At 42.1% G+C, this 20,092-nt stretch overlaps 1 protein-coding gene across 1 annotated transcript; it reads right to left on the reverse strand.

Annotated features, from left to right (window-relative positions):
- Positions 1-4,323: 4,323 nt before the first annotated feature.
- LOC120532235 lies at positions 4,324-5,390 on the reverse strand. Its single transcript, XM_039758086.1, has 3 exons — positions 5,145-5,390; positions 4,831-5,020; positions 4,324-4,658 (listed from the first exon to the last, which is right to left on the reverse strand). The coding sequence occupies exons 1-3, from the start codon at positions 5,349-5,351 to the stop codon at positions 4,324-4,326; spliced, it is 732 nt and encodes a 243-aa protein (XP_039614020.1). The 5' UTR covers positions 5,352-5,390.
- Between the last annotated feature and the right edge of the window lie 14,702 nt (positions 5,391-20,092).

The following is a 20,092-nucleotide window of genomic DNA, read 5'->3' on the forward strand; positions in this document are numbered from 1 at the left end:
CTCCCCGTGTCTGCGTGGGTTTCCTCCGGGCGCTCCGGTTTCCTCCCACAGTCCAAAGACATGCAGATTAGGTGCATTGGTGATCCGAAATTGTCCCTATTGTGTGCTTGATGTGTGTGTACCCTGTGGTGGGCTGGTGCCCTGCCCGGGGTTTGTTTCCTGCCATGCGCCCTGTGTTGGCTGGCATTGGCTCCAGCAGACCCCCGTGACCCTGTAGTTAGGAAATAGCGGGTTGGATGGATGGTTTATTATTCATGCTACCAATAACTCTAAAATAATTAAGTCACAGCGTGTTGCTGCACCCACCATATGATGAAACAGCACGGGATCCCAGTTGGCAACCCCTCCAGGCAGACATGTGATCCAGTCCCACCCTCTGTAAATGACTATCTGTCTAGCAGCCAGTTGTTACGTGAGTGTCCCCTTGGCTTGATCCAGCTGCTCGGGTCCACAAGAATGAGGATCCCGTGAGCCCAATCACTCTCAGGGAATCACTCCACATGGCCGTAATACTGTAAATGAGGATCTCTCGCAATGCAGGTAGTGTGCCTCATTTGGGACTCCATGAACAACTACTCATTTGACACAAGGCGGTACCCAAGGATTCTCTTGAAAAGACACAGTACCGAAGGAGTCCAACCTTCATCTCAGGTCACTGGATAGTGTACATGTCTCACAACCATATAGTAAAACAGGAAGAACCAGGACTCTAAAGACTTTTGCAGAGGTATCTAGAGCGCCTCAAACCTTTTTTCAAGAGACTTCATGACCCCCCATGCCCTTCCAGTTCATAAGGAGTGTCACCAGAGGCAAAAATGTCACTGCCAAAGTAAGTAAACCTCTTGACGAGGTTGACATTCTCTCTGCAGACACTTAAACTGATACCAGCTCAATCCTTTGTGGCGTTTTGGCAGGCACCCTTGCTTGGTTGGGACGCCTTCTTAATGGAACGACTGGGGAAGAAAGCGTGCTCAGGGCATTATCTCCCCCAGACTGCTTGATGGCAGACCCCTGGGTTGTTACAGTGCCACAGATTCTCATAGGGCATGCTGGGAATTGAAGTTTGCCGGCTCAGCCCTGTTAGGTTCTGGAGGTGTCTCCAGGAGGTGCTGAAGGCACTGCTGCACCATACTTTGTCGGGCTCCCACCTCACCAGGAAGTGCTTCCAGACCAGGCTTATGGAACACCGGAAGTACCTCTGGGTGCAGCATAAAAGAAGCCTGCTACCGCAGCTCCAGGAACCAGAGTCGGGAGGAGGTGGATGAAGCTTCCTGGAGGTGTATGTACTGTGCTTGTGGCTGTGGTGGAAAGCACTTGGAAGAAGAGTTTGCCAAGAAAAAATATAAAAGCCTGTTTTATGCCAGACCTGTGTCTGTTTGTGTTGGGTGTTGGGGAGCTGGAGTGCCCCCTGCAGGCTATACCATCCATCTATTGGCTAGCAAGGTTTTGGTAGCCACTGATGAAAGGTAGTAAAGGAAAAGGTAGCCAAATCCAAAAGAAATAATAACTCAGTAGAATAAGGAATATTTAATTTACAGAATAGTAGCATTACAAGAGGACAATCATGTTTTGACAAAACTTCAGTTATGCGTAGTTCAATCTGGTACCTCAACTCTTTATGACTTGTTATCTCTTTGATTTACATCAGGCTCATAAAAGCTTTTGAGGAAAAGTAACATTTTAACAAAACGTCCTCCAACTGACCTAATGCTCTTCAGGGTCACAAGGGTGAGGAAGTTTGTTGTGACAGCATCAGAAACAACTGAAGAACCAGGCTTAGCTGAGACATCAGTCCAAATTGCCCACCTGCCCATATTCACACATACTGTAATTTAGAATCATCAGTTAATAATCATTTCACTTCCTTGGTAACCTGGTAAGACGACTAGAGTATAATTATATTGCATCTTCATACGTGTATTCAGAATTAACAGTTATTCACTTGCTAAGGAAAGAGTTAATGGCGACATTTCCCTTTATAAAACCCTTTCCCGATGCCACTGGCATACTGCACAGAATGCCCATTTCATCCTTTCCTTGACAACCCAAGGTTACAGACATGTTAGTGTCAGAGCCTGAGCTAAATAAATTTGTCAGATGACACAGTTCCGGGAATACGGAAAAGTAAACTCTACATTATAATTAGGTCGTTAGAGGAAACCTTTAAAGTGAAAGTAAAAAAGATGACAAATTTGAAATACAAGTGCAATATGCTAATTAGAAAGCATGTCTTTGCTAAATTAAAAAGAGAAAGGAACACGACTGACGGTACAGACAAAAAAGCAACATAGTGACAATTAGCTGCTAGTCACCAGCATGGCATCCTAACCCTTTGAACCTGGCAGTCTAGTTTTTGGGCCAACCTCATAGATATACAGTATATACCTGAAATGGTGATATTACAGCCCACCTATTTACCTTCCATCACACATGCGCTTGAGAAGCAGTCAATGGGCTTGACTAAGAGTGTGGCTACACCAGACCAGAGGTTGAAAGCTTGCACCAATGCCTCTTTTCCTTCCTCTGCAGGGAAATCCTCCTAACGTCACTTCCAGTCCCTCTACAGAAGCCACTTCCTGTCCCAGCTCCAGAGACCTTCCAGCTATTCCCAGTCCTGACCTCACTTCTGGTTTCAGTTCAGGAGACCCATCTCTTCCTCCTTATCCACTATAAATTTGCCCTGAATGGCTCAATACGGTGAAGCAAATCATCAAATTTACATGCTGACATGTGAATGTCTTCACGGTGTTTTTCTTCATCCATTTCTCGCATAGGCAATACAAGCGTCATATATTCCCAATCGTAATGACACAATACATTTAAAGGTCTCACATACCATCTTCTGTATTGCTGTTGCCATCTTTTTCTTGTTTTTTCAACTTCGCAACAGCACCAGAATGCAAAGAATATTTATTTTTAACATCATGCCCCTCAACTGACATCGTCCTCAAGCTCATGTGTTGCATAACGTTGGGCCGGTTTCCCGTACGGGGATTAAGCCTAGTCGTAGACTAAATGTCATTTTAAACCTGGATTTATTGAAGTAGCTTTCTCACACATGGATTACAATAGTCTCAGACTTGCACTAGTCTTGACTTAAACAATTGGATTTCTAGAAGTAGAATTAGACCTAATCCAGATCTAAATTAAGTCTTAAATTAAACCTGGTCAGAAGCAGGTTTAACCTCAGATTAAAAACTGCTTGCCTCAAGGCTCACGTCCACAGTAGCAAAAAATGGATTACCTTGACTATTTCAATGACAGTAAGAGACCACCACCAAGACCAGAAAGAAGGTTGCTAAAAGACAGGAGCAACCCACTAAATGATTTTGATGATTTACATTTTCTTGACCGTTTCCGTATGTCAAAGGAAAATGCAACAGAAATAATTGGTTTGCTGCAGCCCAAGCTTACAGGTGACTTAGTCAGAGGCACCCCTATTTCTCCTTCCTTACAAATATTAATTACCTTATGGTTTTTGGCATGTGGAACCTACCATCGGGAAACTGGGGATTTGTGTGGTGTAGGTGAATCAACAGTGTGCAAAATAGTACACAAAGTATGCAGTGCTATATGTGAACTGAAAAAGGATTTCATCAAGTTCCCAAATGGTGCTGAACAGGCCACCTGCAAGGTAGATTTCTATGAATATGGGAACTTCCCTGGAGTCATTGGTTGTATCGATGGCTGCCACATTCCCATCAAGTCAGCAGATGCTGAGGAATTCAGAAATCGTAAAAAAAAGGTTTTCAATAAATGTACAAGGAGTGTGCACTCCCACTATGCAGTTCTCCAATATTGTTGCACGCTGGAAAGGTTCAACTCATGACTCAAGGATTTTCCACAACTCCTCTTTATATACTCAGTTTGAAGCAAGACAACACTCTGAAATTCTATTTGGTGACAGTGGGTATGCGCAGACAAACTTCTTGTTCACCCCTTATCCCCATCCAGTCAGACCAGAGCAACAGCGCTATAACCAAGCTCACATTCTCACCAGAGGGCTAATAGAGCGCATGTTTGGTGTATGGAAGAATCGTTTCCAGTGTCTCCGAAATACACTGCAGTTTGAACCTAGGAGGTGCTGCATTGTTATTATTGCAACAGCAGTGCTTCATAATTTTCTTAAACGGTGCAGCTGCCCAGACCCTGATATTGAAGATGATGATGACCAACATGTCCCCATCCCTGAGCTAGCCAATGACAGAAATGGACTTGCTTACAGAGATGCTTTTGCTTTGCAGCACTTCTCATAAATGTGCCTTGAATGATACATAAATGATTGGCATAGACAGGTAAAAAATTTCAGGAAATTTTTTTTATTTAACTGAGGTTTGGTTCCAAAGACAATTGACACTGCTGCTGCTTCATCTCTCTCTCTTTCATAGACAACTCAAGATGAAGAATTTTCATTTTGACTTCATGTTCTTCTTTTAAATATTTTAATTTACATTCATGGAACTCTATGGCAAGTTTCTCATGAATGGTCATCCTTTTCCCTCTTGACCTGCTGCCTGGATTAGAGACTGCTGGATGCTGACTAATGCTACCGCAGGAGACTGGATGCTGCTGCATGTTGGTGCTGGCTGCTGATGGATTCATTTGAGCCTCTTGACTGTTCCCTGCGCCCCCCAAGTCCTGGGTGAAGATCAGGTCATCTTTGTATGGAAGAAAAATCTAGTATTACATTTGACTTCAACAATAAAGGTCATTACGTCATTTTTGTTACAAGACATGACTTGCATTTAATTACTGTATGTTGGATGGGATAACACATGTTACTGTAAATGAGACATGTCCTATCAAATGAGTCTTTGAAAGATTCCTCACCTGAACTGTCCAAATGGTCATCATCTGGAATACCTTCCAGGGGTTGCTGACTTTCAATAATCCCAGCCAACAAGTCCCCCAACTCCTCTGTGTCTGGTGGAACTGGAAGTCCCCCACCTGTCTTGAAACGCTCTTGACGCGTAGCAGCAGTTGTTTTTTTCAGGTTTATTTTTATGTTTTTCCACAGGACCTTTACAAGATAATATACACTCTGAAGTTGGAGTTCTACATAATATTGTTTTCTTTTTACATTTCATTGATGAAAACATTTATAATTTACTGATTTGTAAGAATGGGGCAACAATAAATCATACCTGAACTTGTTGGAGTGTCCGTTTGGTTACTTTTTCATTTGAGTTGAATTCATTCAATATGGAAATCCATGCTTTCTTCTTCTTGTTTTCTGTACCTGAATCATGCTGTTTGTTTTCAATTACAGGATAGTTTGATACAATTTGTTTAAAAAGGGTCTTCTCAAATTCACTGAAGTTTTTTGAGCGTTTTCTTTTGTCTTTATCCATTTTTTGGTTAAGTGTAATGACTCCTGTTCCACACGCTCCTTAAGACTAATGAATTACAAGTATTCCATACCAGGTTTTTATAGCAACCTCTCCTTAGCCACATGTGCATGCCATTAATCTAATCGGGTTTCCAAAAGATGATCTCACTTGTCCTTGATTACCTTAATCTGAGACTCTGTAGTCTAGAACTAGTTAATCCAAACTTAAGCAACATCTCAGAAAGTCAGTTGTTTAGTGTGGATTAATTTAAGTAGAATTAGCCTCGTCCTGGTTTATTTTAAGCCCTTAACGGGAAACTGGGCCTATGACAAAGCATAGAAAGTTAAAAGCAGCATGGTATGTATTACAAGAATAATAACAAAAAAATAATACAAAATAGGACTGATAGTAAAGTCTGGATATATATAGTCTTTAGGAAAAGCTTATGAAAAAAGTTAAAGATGACAAGGATGAATGTCGCAGGAGGCTTGTGATCGAGCACCCGTAGTTGCTCATGATGCTTTTCTGACGACCAGTGACTTCTTCGTCCGTTCTTCTTCCTCCCTCCTTCTTTACTTCCTTACTCACTACATCGCTCCTCAGACAACAACAACAATAACATTTATTCCTGTAGCACATTTTCATACAAATAATGTAGCTCAAAGTGCTTTACATGATGAAGAAAAAAGACAAAGTAAGAATTAAAATAAGAGAATACTAATTAACATAGAGTAAAAGTAAGGTCCGATGGCCAGGGAGGACAGAAAAAAAAACTCCAGACAGCTGGAAAAAAAATAAAATCTGCAGGGGTTCAGAGGCCACGGGACCACCCAGCCCCCTCTAGGCATTCTACCTAACATAAATGACCTCAATCAGTCCTCATGGTATTCAGGGTTCTCATGGAAGGACTTGATGATGACGGCCATGTGGACTTCTGGCCTTTAATCCATCAATGTAGGAACATCAATGGTGCTTTGATGAGGTGGTGGTGGCGCAGGACGCTACTACAGAAAACCGGGAAGGAGAACAGAAGAGAGAATAAGGCCTAGTATGGATTTTGGAGCCACCATAAATAGTTATGATAATTAATTGAATATATAGAAGCATCAGGATTAAACTAAAGTGAAGTTATGAGAAAGCCATGTTAAAGTAATGTGTTTTTAGCAGTTTTTTTTAAAGTGCTCTACTGTATTAGCCTGGCGAATTCCTATTGGCAGGCTATTCCAGATTTGAGGTGCATAACAGCAGAAGGCCGCCTCTCTACAATCTTTTAAGTTTAGCTCTAGGAATTCTAAGCAGATCTAAGGTTACGATTTGGAATATAAGATGTCAGACACTTCGATATATAAGATGGAGCGAGATTATTTAAGGCTTTGTAAACCACAAGCAGGATTTGAAAGTCAATTCTGAACGACACAGGTAACCAATGTAGTGACATCAAAACTGGGGTGATGTGCTCAAGGCATATTTATTCTAAAATTCTACCGGGGAGTTTTGCAAGATGTGATTGTTAGATATTCTGATTGGCTGGCCTTCAATATGATGAATGAATTCACTGTCCTTTTTTTCCAAACAATTAAACTTTTTTATGTTCTCTGATGTATCACTATGTCTTCCTTTCCTAGGCTGTAAAATAATTAGATGTCCATCCTTTCTCAGGTTATAAAGTAATTGAGCCACCAGCATGTCTTCCTTTCTTTGTTGGAACAGCTGTTTTAAAAGTGACGTATAACTGGGGAAGAATTCTTGCTTTGATTTGTCCTGAATGTGGTTCATCTGTTGTCTTGTCTTGAACAAAATTTAATGGAAATATAAAACAAAATGTACAGATTGTGTACCCCACAACACACATGATCACCATCAACTGTTTATAGTCTATTGATACACGTTTAACCATTTTGGAGTGTTACCAATCAACCTTTTTGGTGTAAATTCATTTGACTTCCTCGTTTCTAGGTGCTAAGATTGCCCGTCTACTCATTTCTTCTGTTGATAACCCTTTGGGATGAAATTCCTCAATAAGATTTGGACATAATACATCTTCTTTAATTGGGAACTTAAAAGTGAGGAAAATTTATAAGAGCTGAGAGTGCAAGAAGTGTGTCTGACAAAAGCATTCACAAGACTGAAAGGTGAGATGACCATGGTCTTGTTTGAGAATGGTTGTAAGTAGGCCACGACTTGAAAGAATCTAATGGCAAAAGTCACTGTCTCACGGGACTTGCTTCCAAAGGTTGTAAGTATGATGTGACTTGAAAGAATCTCATGTTAAAAGTCTCCGTCTCATGGGACTTCATTCCAAAAAGTCTCTTCAAAAGATCACGTCTCGTATCAGGATAAAAAGTCTTGTCTCCCAAGATTTTTTTATTATAATAGAGAGAATTGTTTGAAAATTGCCGGGAAGGGAAAGCTTATAGTGCCAAAATGCTGGGATGGCAGGGTTCAAAGAGTTAAGTGTAATGTGGACATTGTGGTGTGTCTAAGGACGTGGACTTTAAATACCAAGGATGGTGGGTTTATTCCTGCCTCTGAAATAAAACGAGTTAAAATACCTTCGTTTGCATGTGCTCTAATTGTGCTAAAAAAAGTACATAGAAAGTGTAATGAACAATTACTTGTAAATTGCTTTGGATTGGATAAATAATAATATTAGGCCACCCATATCATTATTTCAGTAAAAATAAAATTCAATACGGAAGCCTGAGCTGAATAGCAACACTAATGTATGGCGATGAAGAGGTTGAGCACAAGGCGTGATGTTGTTATTGGGGAATAGCCTAAGATCACAAGATGCACATTTTCTAATGCAATAATCCAACTGATGAACAAAATGACTGCATGTAGTAGCACTTTTGAAATGGGAATGATCTCATAATAAAATCAGAGAGATTATTATTTAAGCATGAACTTGTTAGAGCTGCAGATGTGGCCATTTATAATGCACTAGCCATGGTACCTGTCAGAGACAGGTAATGGAACAGTTAAAAAATATTTGCTGTCTCTTGCCGTACGTGTACATTCAGAACCTTTTCTCTGTTTTCACATGTGCATTGTAAAGGATGGCCGGTCGTTCATCCCGGCCAAAACCCCCACGCTGCCAGGTGGAGCCCTTCCCGCAACATGGAGTTGTCCTGAATGCCAGCAGGGAATTATGGACGTTGGAGTTTTCCTTTACAGCCCTGCTGGATACCATGGGGGCCACTAGGAGACTATTTTCCTTACGCCCCAAAAGAACACATGGACAAGGGGAATGACGTGCTTCCGGGGTAAAGAAGAAGGTTTTTGATCTGACCCAGAAGTGTTCCTAGTCACGTGGACAGAGAGGGCAGACACTTCCGGGGCAAGAACTATAAAAGACTGAAAGAGACACCAGAGTGTTGAGCTGAGCTGGGTGGTAGGAGGGCAACGCGTCTGGGAGCTGGTGGAGAGTGTATTATCTATATATATAATTCACTAAGGCAAGACAACCATGAAAAGCACGCCGGAAGGGGTGTGGATTCACTAAGCCGCCGACAAGTGAGACACCTATGGTGCACACAGGAAGGAGCCACGCCCACCAACTCCAAGACCATTGGATAAGACGACAACTCGCAGGGCCACACCCACCAACTCGGACGTGACAACACAGAAAAAAATGGCGTCATTTATGTTCATCTGTCGTAGAGGCCACATGCAGTGCAGGTCAGGTTAATGTCATGTACCTCCGAGCTACGTTGACTGTTAATAGAAGCATGTTTCTCGTGGAGGTGAATCGCCATATGCAGCGTGTGAAACGGTTTGCGAGGGGTATCCCATGGGATCCTTAAAACAATCCTTTAAAACTGAGGTTAAAGCACAATGAAGGAATCAGTCTTTAAAAACCAATAAGCCCTGTGCCTCTGTTTCATTACCGTCTCACCTGCTTCACCAATGCAGGCCCTGCAACAGTCGAGACGCTCTGTCAGCAGCTGACCTTCTCTGTGCCTGACCGGTTCACACAGAGGCGGCGCAAGAGAAAGCCGTGCCAGAGACAGACAGAGGCACACACACAGGCAGCTGGTGGGCGGCTCTCTGTGGAGTTTCTCTTGCGAGCGGACACATAACCAGGCGGTGTGTATGCTTCGAGAACGAGGCTGGAGGTGGCTTGCAACCGGGCACATGAGCAGGCAGTGTGTATGCTTCGAGTGCGAGGGTGGACGTGACAGGACCATCTAGGAAAAATCATGTCGCGGATGTGATTCGCTGTATGCAGTGTGTATACTGTTTGTCGCAGATGTGAATCGCTGTATACGGTGTGTAGAACAGTTTGCGAGGGGTGTCCCTGTGTCTTTCCAGAAGTGTTCAACCATCAATAAATAATTATGCGGCGTTTGTTATGCCGCGGGTTCACTATTGTGTTGTATTTTGCTCTCTCCAGAGTTCCATCTTTTCATTCACTTCCTGTTGTATTCTCACACTAACCTGTTTTAGACAACCGTGTCTTTCCAGAAGTGTTTATCATTCAATAAATAATTATGCATGAGATTGAGCGTGTGTCTAGGCGTGGGTAAGCCATTGAACCCCATTCGGGCTGCAAACTGTGGAATTGCCACTAAGTGCGGCTCATACGCTCCCACTGGTTGCGTCCCTACCCTTTGTACAAACCCCCGTCCCACACGTTGACTGTTAATAGAGGCATGTTTCTCGTGGAGGTGAATCGCCATATGCAGCGTGTAAAACTGTTTGCGAGGGGTATCCCATGGGATCATTAAAACATTCCTTTACAACTGAGGTTAAAACACAAGGAAGTGAGCAGTCTTTAAAAAACGACTTTTCGGTTTCGACGCACGACCGCGTGCAGCATAGCAAAGTGTTGTACACGCTACATACAGCAATTCGCATCCGCAACAAACATGCGTCTTCTTAGATGCTCTTGCACTTTGTACACACCCCCCTCCCACCTCGCTACGCCGCACGGACGATTGTGTGTTGGTTCGTTCCGTGCATTGTTACAATGTTGCTTTTCTTGCTGATTTATTACATTACCGATTTTGCAAATGTTAAATTTTCTCCCTGTGCTTAAAAATGATTAAAAAAGCGGCCTGATTATGCGGCGTATGGTACGCCGCGGGTTGGCTAGTTGTGATTATTTTACTGTATGAGTATTGTTGAGGAGAGGGTGCTTTGTGCACTGTACTGTGAGAATAAAGTCAACTATTGGACTTTTATTTGGTGTCTGACGTTTGGTCGGAGGGTTCAAGGGAGCGATAGCGCCCACTATCTGTCAGCATGAACGTCTCTTCACCGGTACTCACCCTCTCGAGCAAATTCCTATAATGCCTGTTCTCAGGTTCTATCTTTATTTCCAATCCATCTTTCTCATTTTCTGCCCAGTTGTATACTTGCTGTCTTTGAAGGCGACTCTCTCAGCGTGCCTCACACCTTTACTCCTCCATATGCGCCTCAGGCTTGTACTTCCTCTGTCATCGCATTACCAAAGCCAAACTGACTGTTCACACCAAAGCCAAAGTGACCAATCAGATTGCTCTGAGTGACTGGACACAGAGACGTTAGTGTTTTATTATAGAGTAGATCATTTGGTGTCATCACGTTGTCTGTTCGGAGACTTTTCTGGATCCACCATTTTTACTTGTTACCTTTCAACTGTTTTTGGTGATTATAACACATATAGTTGGAACCTAAATGTCTGGGTCTTCAGTTAGTCTTATTTCCGCAGGTGCTGCTGCAATTAGTCGTGCAGTCACCTGAGGGAGATTTAAGACCTTATGTCGTTATCTTCCACCCCTTCTCTCTGTATGTCCCTAGTTGTTTCTGTAAGCATAATGTGTGCAGCTTAGTTTTTTCTGATTTAGAAATTTCCTTGTTTAATAGTTTATTCTGTATACTGTCAAAGCTACGGTCACAGAGTTGCATGAGAGACTGGAACGCGAGACCAGGTTTCCAAGGAAAAATAACTTTATTGTTGAGAAGGCAGGAACAATCTGAAAACTTTATTTGGAATTGGGAGCTTTTCGTTCAGTACACAAGTTACAAGCAGCGATGCGTGAGATCATTCTGCTTTAGCTCCCTTCTTCAGATTAAAAGCCTTCTTCCTCGAGCAGATTCAGAGGCTGGAAAATGCTGGCTTAGGCAGGTGTAATCTGGAGAAGAGAGGAGAGGAGAGAGCCAAAAGAGCAGGCGAGAGCTCAGTTTTAAATGTTCTTAGCATCGTGCGGCAAGCACATTACACAGTAAACGTGCAGCTGATTCCACAGAGGGCAAGTTAAGAGTGTGATTGTTTTTCATTGAAATGTTATGTAATAGGGAGTTTTCGGAAGGGAAGTTGTGCTACTTTCCTGATTAGCAGAGTGTCAGTATGAAGCTGCCGGCGGTGGGCAAGAGGAATACGCAGCAGACCAGCTACCGAGCTGTCTACGCACAGCTGCTTCCACCGTCAGAAATGGCAATGGTGTGAGCGGTCACAGTATGTTGTGTTTCAGCCAGGGTGCACCCCAAACCCCATGATCAAATTCATGTGTTAGGTCTGTTTTGTTAATTTGTGATTCTTTCATTTATTTATGTGAATGTTACTTTGATTGATTATTTAAATTATTCTTTGTTTTAGCTTGTGTCTATGTATGTAAACTGCCGTGGTTATCTTCTGTGTAATTTGTGGCTGATCCCCCATGAGGTGGGACTGCCTGCCAATCACTGCCAGGTACTCTCCTCCATTCTATAAGTCCAGAGGGTCTTTCAAAGTTTACCTGGAGGTTCATTTAGAATGGGCTACACAGTTTTGGTGATTTCTGTGTTTTTGTTTTGTGATCTATAGGACTTTGACCCGTTGCTGTCATTGTATTTCGACTATTCTTAGTATTTTGTTTTGAGACTTGTTTACTTGGATTGCCTTGTGTTTCAGGCAAATCATTTATGTCTTTTGTGCTCTATGAAGCTTCACTGTGTGACAGAGCATTTTGTGAAAAATCTTTTTTTTTTTTTTTGTATGCCCTTTTATCACATTTGGTGGTATATCCCCCTCAAATGCACATTTCTGGAAGTGATTTTGGGGAATCACATGCCTTGGGACTCCTAGTTCATAAAAATTTGCTAGTTTCACTCCTCTGAATTGGTGTTTTATTCAGTCACTTTTTGGATTTTGGATTTGTATTTCCCTTTCAATTTAGCTTATTTAGGGTTTTTCTTAATTTGAATAGTTTTCTTTTTTTCCCCTTTTATACTGGTTGTTGGTTGGTTATTTTTTGTCTTTTTGTATGCTTTATATCTTGTCAGAATTAGAAGTCCTGTCTTTGTTAAAATTAGTACAAGTCGTGCATTGATTTACGGCCAACCAAGTTCATGTGATTCATACTTATGGCAGAGGTCCATAGGAAAACATTCATCCATCCATTATCCAACTCGCTATATCCTAACTACAAGGTCACGGGGGTCTGCCGGAGCCAATCCCAGCCAAGACAGGCCGCAAGGCAGGAAACAAACCCCGGGCAGGTTGCCAGCCCACCGCAGCTAATAGGAAAACAATAAGGTAATAATGTTCTATGAATTTCGAAAACTAGTCACAGTAATAAATATTTAGTTATTATTATTATTACTATTATTATTATTTAACAGAGTCTCATATGTTTTCAGACTCTTGGTGGGCCCTTTAAGGTTTGTTTTGATCGACGCTGCTCCACATGGGCTAATTTTTATGTATTCAGTGTTTATTGTTTTCCATACAGCAGTTTTTCTCAACCTTTATAGCTCCACAAATCAGTTTTCCCTTCTTAAATTCATGAACAACCCTATAGTAGCAATTTCAAACCACACCCTTATTGAAACAAGCTCACTTAGTTATGGGGAGAAACACTCACAACCAACAACAGTAACCCATGACCATCCAGTAGTTGAGAAACACTGCCGTACACCAGCCCTGTGTGTGACTGCTGAGACTTCAAAATCAGTTTGTGCTACTTGATACTGGCAGTTACAGTATACGTACCGCTAATACATGCTGGTCAGCGTATGACGAATGCAAGCCAGAAGCTCTTTGTGTGTTTGGGAGGTTCTTGTTTGTGTGTTAGAATAAATAAATTCACACATAACAGCTTCTAGCTTGAATAATGTTGCATTTGTTATATGCTAACAAATACATATACTCATCATATATATATATATATTGTTATGCATGTGTGAGTAAGGGTGGCATGGTGGCGCAGTGGTAGCGCTGCTGCCTCGCAGTTAGGAGACCCGGGTTCGCTTCCCGGGTCCTCCCTGCGTGGAGTTTGCATGTTCTCCCCGTGTCTGCGTGGGTTTCCTCCCACAGTCCAAAGACATGCCGGTTAGGTGGATTGGCGATTCTAAATTGGCCCTAATGTGTGCTTGGTGTGTTTGTGTGTGTGTCCTGTGGTGGGTTGGCACCCTGCCTGGGATTGGTTCCTGTGTTGGCTGGGATTGGCTAAAGCAGACCCCCGTGACCCTGTGTTTGGATTCAGTGGGTTGGAAAATGGATGGATGCATATGTGAGTAGGTGGACATTGTATGGACCAAGTGAAGGTAATTCAATGCCAGTCCAGGGGATGGCAGGGTGCACTAAACCTTCTCCTGTTGTCTATACAGACCAGTCGTGGGAAAACCTGTCTGACCCTGACACTGAAGACATCACTTCCAGTTCTGGTACTGGTACCCAGGATGACATCACTTCTGTTTCCAGCACGTCAGAAGAAGGTCACTTCCAGTTTAATCACTATCTGAGGACTGATCATTTATGTTAGGTAGAGTGCCTAGAGGGGGCTGGGCGGTCTCATGGTCTGGAACCCCTGCAGATTTTAGTTTTTCTCTGGCCCTCTGGAGTTTTTTTTTTGTTTTTTTCTGTCCTCCCTGGCCATCAGACCTTACTTTTATTCTATGTTAATTAGTGTTCTCTTATTTTAATTCTTACTTTGTCTTTTTTCTCTTTCTTCATCATGTAAAGCACTTTGAGCTATTTTATTTGTATGAAAATGTGCTATATAAATAAATATTGTTATTATTATCTATCTATCCATCTATCTATCTATTGTGGAGGACTTCCGGCTTCCCATGCCGGTCCCCACCCCCAGGCCGCCAGGAGGAGCTCTCCCGACAGCAGGATCGTGCCCCGAGGTCCAGCAGGGCCTTATGGACTTTGTAGTGTTTATACACAGCCCTGCTGGATACCTTGGGGACCACCAGGAGTCGCTGTGAGGGGGTTTATGGGCTCTGTGATGCCGTATGACCCGGGAGTACGTCACGGTCACGTGACGGGAAGAAATGTCGTGCTCCCGGGTTGAAGTGGTGGATTGATTGCCCTAACCCGGAAGGAATAAGGAACTGTGGACTGCTGGGACAGGAACACCTCCGGGTCAGGGGCTATAAAAGGACGATGGCTCAGTCCAGACACTGAGCTGTGCTGGGTGGGAGAGGAGCAAAGTGTCTGGGCGAGGAGGAGAGTATTGTTAGAGAGATTGTGTTTATTTAGTGATTAGTAGGAGTAGTGTGGAGGGTGCTTTGTGCACATTGTTGTTAGACGAAAATAAAGAGTCTTGGACTTTTATCCGGTGTCTGGAGTTGTACCTGAGGGTTCAAGAGAGCACTAGCGCCCCCTACTGCCACACTATCTATTGTGGAAACACAGACAGGCAGACACCAATAAGTCCAACACACACAGCTTTTATTTACACTATTTAAAGTTCCAAATAAAGTCCCACACAACACACAGTGCCCCTACACCAAACACCCTTCATGTCCGGGCCTTCCAATGGTTCTTCCTTTCTTTCACCACCTCCGTTCCTCATTCTCGAGCTTTCTCCATTTCCTCCTGACTCTGGCTAATGACTGGAGGAAGGCGGCATCTTACCCACCCAGATGTGCTCCAGGTTTCCTCTGACGATCTTCCTGCGGCAGTTCCTGGTGTGGTGGAAGTGCCGCATGAGCACCCGGAAGCACACCGGGTGTGCCTGGTAATCCTTTTGGCAGCACTTCCAATTGCTCCTCAATCCTCCAGGTGCTCCCTGGCGGCTGCCCTCTCATGGTCCGGGGGAGGCATAGTCCCTCTCCCAGTCCTTCTAGGTGTCCCGGCTGGACACAGCCCCCAGCCGACTGCCACACTATCTATCTATCTATCTATCTATCTATCTATCTATCTATCTATCTATCTATCTATCTATCTATCTATCTATCTATCTATCTATCTATCTATCTATCTATCTATCTATCTATCTATCCCACCATGTGCCTCCTTCATTCCTTCAAAGTGTAAATGCCACAATAAATAATAATAATAATAGCAATAATAGGCCGGCACAGTGGCACAGCGGTTACGCTGCTGCCTCACAGTTAGGAGACCTGGGATCGCTTCCGGGGTCCTCCCTGCGTGGAGTTTGCATGTTCTCCCCGTGTCTGCGTGGGTTTCCTCCCACAGTCCAAAGACACTTTATAATAGCCCAGTCAGAAATGTTTTTTTTCTTTTTAGTCATTCTAGTGTGTATTTTTTGTTTCTTATTGTATTTATTTATTTTTTATTTATTGATCTATCTATCCATTTCTTATATAGTGCATTTCACATTATCTATCTATCTATCTATCTATCTATCTATCTATCTATCTATCTATCTATCTATCTATCTATCTATCTATTGTGGATGCTGAAGTTGAAAACAACGGGAGACAAAAACCAATTTAAAGTAAAAAGCAATTTCTTTATTCTTGGTGGCAGAGAGGCTTCAGACCCTCTTACATTCCAGTGTGCTACAGACCGTCAGCCCTCCAGCAGGAAGGAGAGACTTCCTTTTAATACTGAAGTTCATTGACATGACAGAAAAAAATGAAAAAAGAGGAAACGTAGTAGTTCATCTTGAGGTTATTACATGGATTGCTGTAGCCCCTGTCCACATCCTGAATTTGTACGTGCAGAAAAACACTGTTTTTTTACAGATAAAGAGTTGTCAGCATTTTCACAGTTTTAGGAAATACATTTCTGCTAGCTTGCACGTATATAAGTCCAGTTACAGCAAGTTTTTTCCTAGCGGTTATAGGGTGTATGCAACTCAGCGGTTTTAGACAATGCTCACTTCCTTTTTTTTTGCACGAACATTGCCCATAAAATATCAAGGGTTAAAAAAAGGTTAGTTCAGTACATTACAAACAAAAAAAAAATTACATTCTGTTTCCTTTGGAGGCATTAGCTCTCCGGAAATGTGTTCTTTTGAAATTACGGCATATTAAGTAACTAAACAATATAGTAATATGACAGAAAAGGCGATATCCCTGCCATCGTGATTACGGCGGTATAAGAATCACATGAGAATGTATTATAACACATTCTTATAGCTTTAGTATCTGCATTAGGTTACATGTGTTCAGTTAGCTTAGCACATTCTTATTTAATACATAAGTGTCACGCTTCTTATAGTTCTATTAGCATCATACTTTTATTATTTGGAAAGATTGACGCAACTTAATTCTAAATATTCTTTCTCACTATCTATCTATCTATCTATCTATCTATCTATCTATCTATCTATCTATCTATCTATCTATCTATCTATCTATCTATTGTCATACACATGAGCTTAGGAGGCAGTCAACAAGCCCAGAGGTGATCGATATATCATCGGACGGGGGGTTGTATTGTGGTAATAATGCCTCTCTCTCTAATCTTATAGAACCAAGGAAGAAAAATAAACGTCTTACATCATCAACAAATCCCATCCCGGAAAACGACTCCACAGCAAGATCCACTTCCGGTCCATTATTGATAACATCACTTCCGTCCAGACAGAATGACGTCACTTCCGGTCCCTCCGTGATGATGTCACTTCCTGCCACATCATCTCCGGTTGCCATTTTGACTACTGTATAGATACCAGCCAGTCTGTAATCATATTGTTGAATGTCTGATTTACTTTTTGAAATCAAATTTGACCAATAATTGCGTGCAAGCAATATACGGGGCAATTCCCCAACACTTTATATTTTGCTTGTGATCTTATTTCATCACACTATCTATCTATCTATCTATCTATCTATCTATCTATCTATCTATCTATCTATCTATCTATCTTCTTCTTGTTTATTCCACACTTTATGGTCAGGCCCAGAGGTTTCTTGTTTTCCTCCTTTTCATATTATACTTTATGTCATCTCTCCCACTAGTTTGTTTTGTTAAAAAATGTGCCATAATTTTGTATCTTTTGTTTCCTTAGTTTATTTATTTATTGGTGAGGAGGGCTGCTACCAGAGCTCCACACTATTGTACTATAAAACCGATTGTGTCAGAGTGTAACAGATGTTCTGTTTTTGTGTTTCTTCAACATGTTTTTGGTGTGAGGGCAGCTGCCACACACAGTGTTGTTAATTTCTAAGTACAAAAGAGAATTCCACATGGCATCAAATTTAGATGTGCTTTTCCAGTAGCCTCGCCTGCTGTTTGCTTTAGAGAAGGCCACTCATCGAGGCTGAAATCCAAGGGCACTTCAGGCAGATGTAAAGTTAAATCAAACAGACGAGAATTTCCGGATCAGTTCAGGGATTTGAGCATTGCTAAACACTTTTGGAATAAAGCTGCCACTGAAAGGCAAACAAAAATACTCCTGTGCCAGTGTGGCTTTATGTGCCTTTGAGGAGAGTTAAAGGTTATGCACAAAGTAGAAAAGGGCTTTCATATAAAATATATGCAGTATAAGCATTCTTTTATTTGCCTTTTTTGCTTCATAATATTTTCATATACTTTCCATGATCATTTATCACTTAAAATAGTCATATGTACAGTAAATATTTTTAAAATCAGTTTCTATAATTCTTGAATATCTGGCAGCACATGTTTTATTTTTTGCAATATGAGCAACGTCAGGTCACAAGAATACAATTTTAAAGTACTCTCATATTTCAGATGTACAGTGCCCTGCATAACATTTGGAAAAAAGACATCCATTTTTCTTCATTTCCCCCTCTGCTCCGCAGTTTAAATTTATAAATCAAACAATTCAGATGTTGTGATTAAAGTGCACATTCCAGACTTTCATTTAAAGGGATCTGCAGACATTTTGGTCCCACCATGTAGAACTGACAACACTTTTTATACACAGTGCCCCATTTCAGGGCACCATAATGTTTGAGACAATTGGTGTCACAGGTGTTTGTGGTTCCTCAGGTGGGTTTCATGGCTTAATAAGATACCTCGGTTTGCCTCCACCTTTTAGTGTCTGTAGCTGCCATTGTTCAACATGAGGACTAGAGCTGTGCCAATGAAAGTCAAAGACGCCATTATGAGGCTGAAAGACGAGAATCAAACCATTGGAGACATCAGTAAAACCTTAGGATGACCAAAATCAACTGTCTGGAATATCATGAAGAAGAAAGAACACACTGGTGGGCTCAGTAATCACAAAGGGACTGGTGGGCCAAGGAAAACCTCCAGTGCTGATGACAGAGGAATCCTCAACTGTAGTCAAGAAAAAGCAACAAACGTCTGTCTGTCAGATCAGAAACAGCCATCGGGGGGCCGATGTGTGTGTCAGAGACGACTATCAGCAGAAGACTGTGTGAACAGAAACACAGAGGACACACTGCAAGATGCAAACCACAAAAACAGGACGGCCAGATTACAGTTTGTGAAAAAGGACTTCAAAGAACCTGCAGAATTCCAGGAAAAGGTCGAAGATGAATCTGATCAGAGTCATGGTGAGAGCAAAGTGTGGATCCAAAGCAGACCACCTCATCTGTTAAACATGGCAGTGCTGGGGATGTGATGGCTTGGGCATGCATGGCTGCCACAGGTCCTGGCACTGCTGACGATGGTCACATAATGAATTCTGAGTTATAGGGAAACATCTAATCTGCTCAAATTGCAGTAAAGTTCTCCAAACTCAGTGGACAGCACTTCATCCTACAACAAGATAATGAGTCAAACGCACTGCTGAGGCCACACAGGAGTTTATCAAAGCTAAAAAATGGAAAATTCTTGAATGGCCAAGCCAGACACCTGATTTAAATGCAACTGAGCAGGCCTTCCATTTGCTGTAGAAAAAACAGAAGGGGACAAGCCCCCCGAAACAAGCAGGAGCTGAAGATGGCTGCATTACGAGACTCATCAGAACATCACCAGAGAAGACCCTCAGCACCTGATGACGTCTGTGAAGCTCAGAATTCAGGTAGTCATTGCATGTGAGGGACATGTGACAAAGTCCTCAAATTTGACAATGGCTTTAATAGACCTGCCATTGCTGTGTTCCTGTGCCCTGAAATGGGGGAACCAGGTAGAAAAAGTGTTTTGTTACTGAAATTTCTGCAAAGACCCTTAAATGAAAGTCTGCAATGTGTACTTTAATCAGATCTGTGTTTTGTGATTTGTAATTTTAAACTGTGAAGCAGAGGGGCACAACAAGGAGAAATGGGTCTTTGTCCTAAACATTATGGAGGACACTGTAATCAATTTACCTCCATATTACTGTAAATTGAAACAGTAGCAAATTAACTTGAATGGTCTCTCACAATGTGTCGGGGATGGGGGTCAGTTGTCTAAGGCCTGAGCCATTGAAGGTTCATGCCTGTGTGCTATACTATATTAAAATGCAGACTGTAATTAAATAAGTAATTTGTTTTTCACCTTTTCCACTCACAGGGCTGCCTGCTGTGCTGTGTTTGTCACTTCAAATGTCTTCACCGACAGGAATAAAAAACACGTACTTCTCTTTAGGCTTTGGTGTCAGGAGTTTCTGGCACACAATCACAAACCACTTGTTTCTGCTCCTGTAATTTGTGATTGATTTCCTATACTGGCGCGAGAG

This window comes from Polypterus senegalus, chromosome 7 (genome assembly GCF_016835505.1).
Source record: "Polypterus senegalus isolate Bchr_013 chromosome 7, ASM1683550v1, whole genome shotgun sequence".
Classification (NCBI taxonomy): Eukaryota; Metazoa; Chordata; class Cladistia; order Polypteriformes; family Polypteridae; genus Polypterus; species Polypterus senegalus.

Bases quoted from the DNA above. Each gene is read 5' to 3' on its own strand.
- LOC120532235 (XM_039758086.1), bottom strand. From the start codon at position 5,351: ATGGATAAAGACAAAAGAAAACGCTCAAAAAACTTCAGTGAATTTGAG. The intron at 5,021-5,144 runs GTATGATTTATT...TATCTTGTAAAG, and splicing joins GGACACTCCAACAAGTTCAG to GTCCTGTGGAAAAACATAAA. The intron at 4,659-4,830 runs GTGAGGAATCTT...TTCCATACAAAG, and splicing joins TGACCATTTGGACAGTTCAG to ATGACCTGATCTTCACCCAG.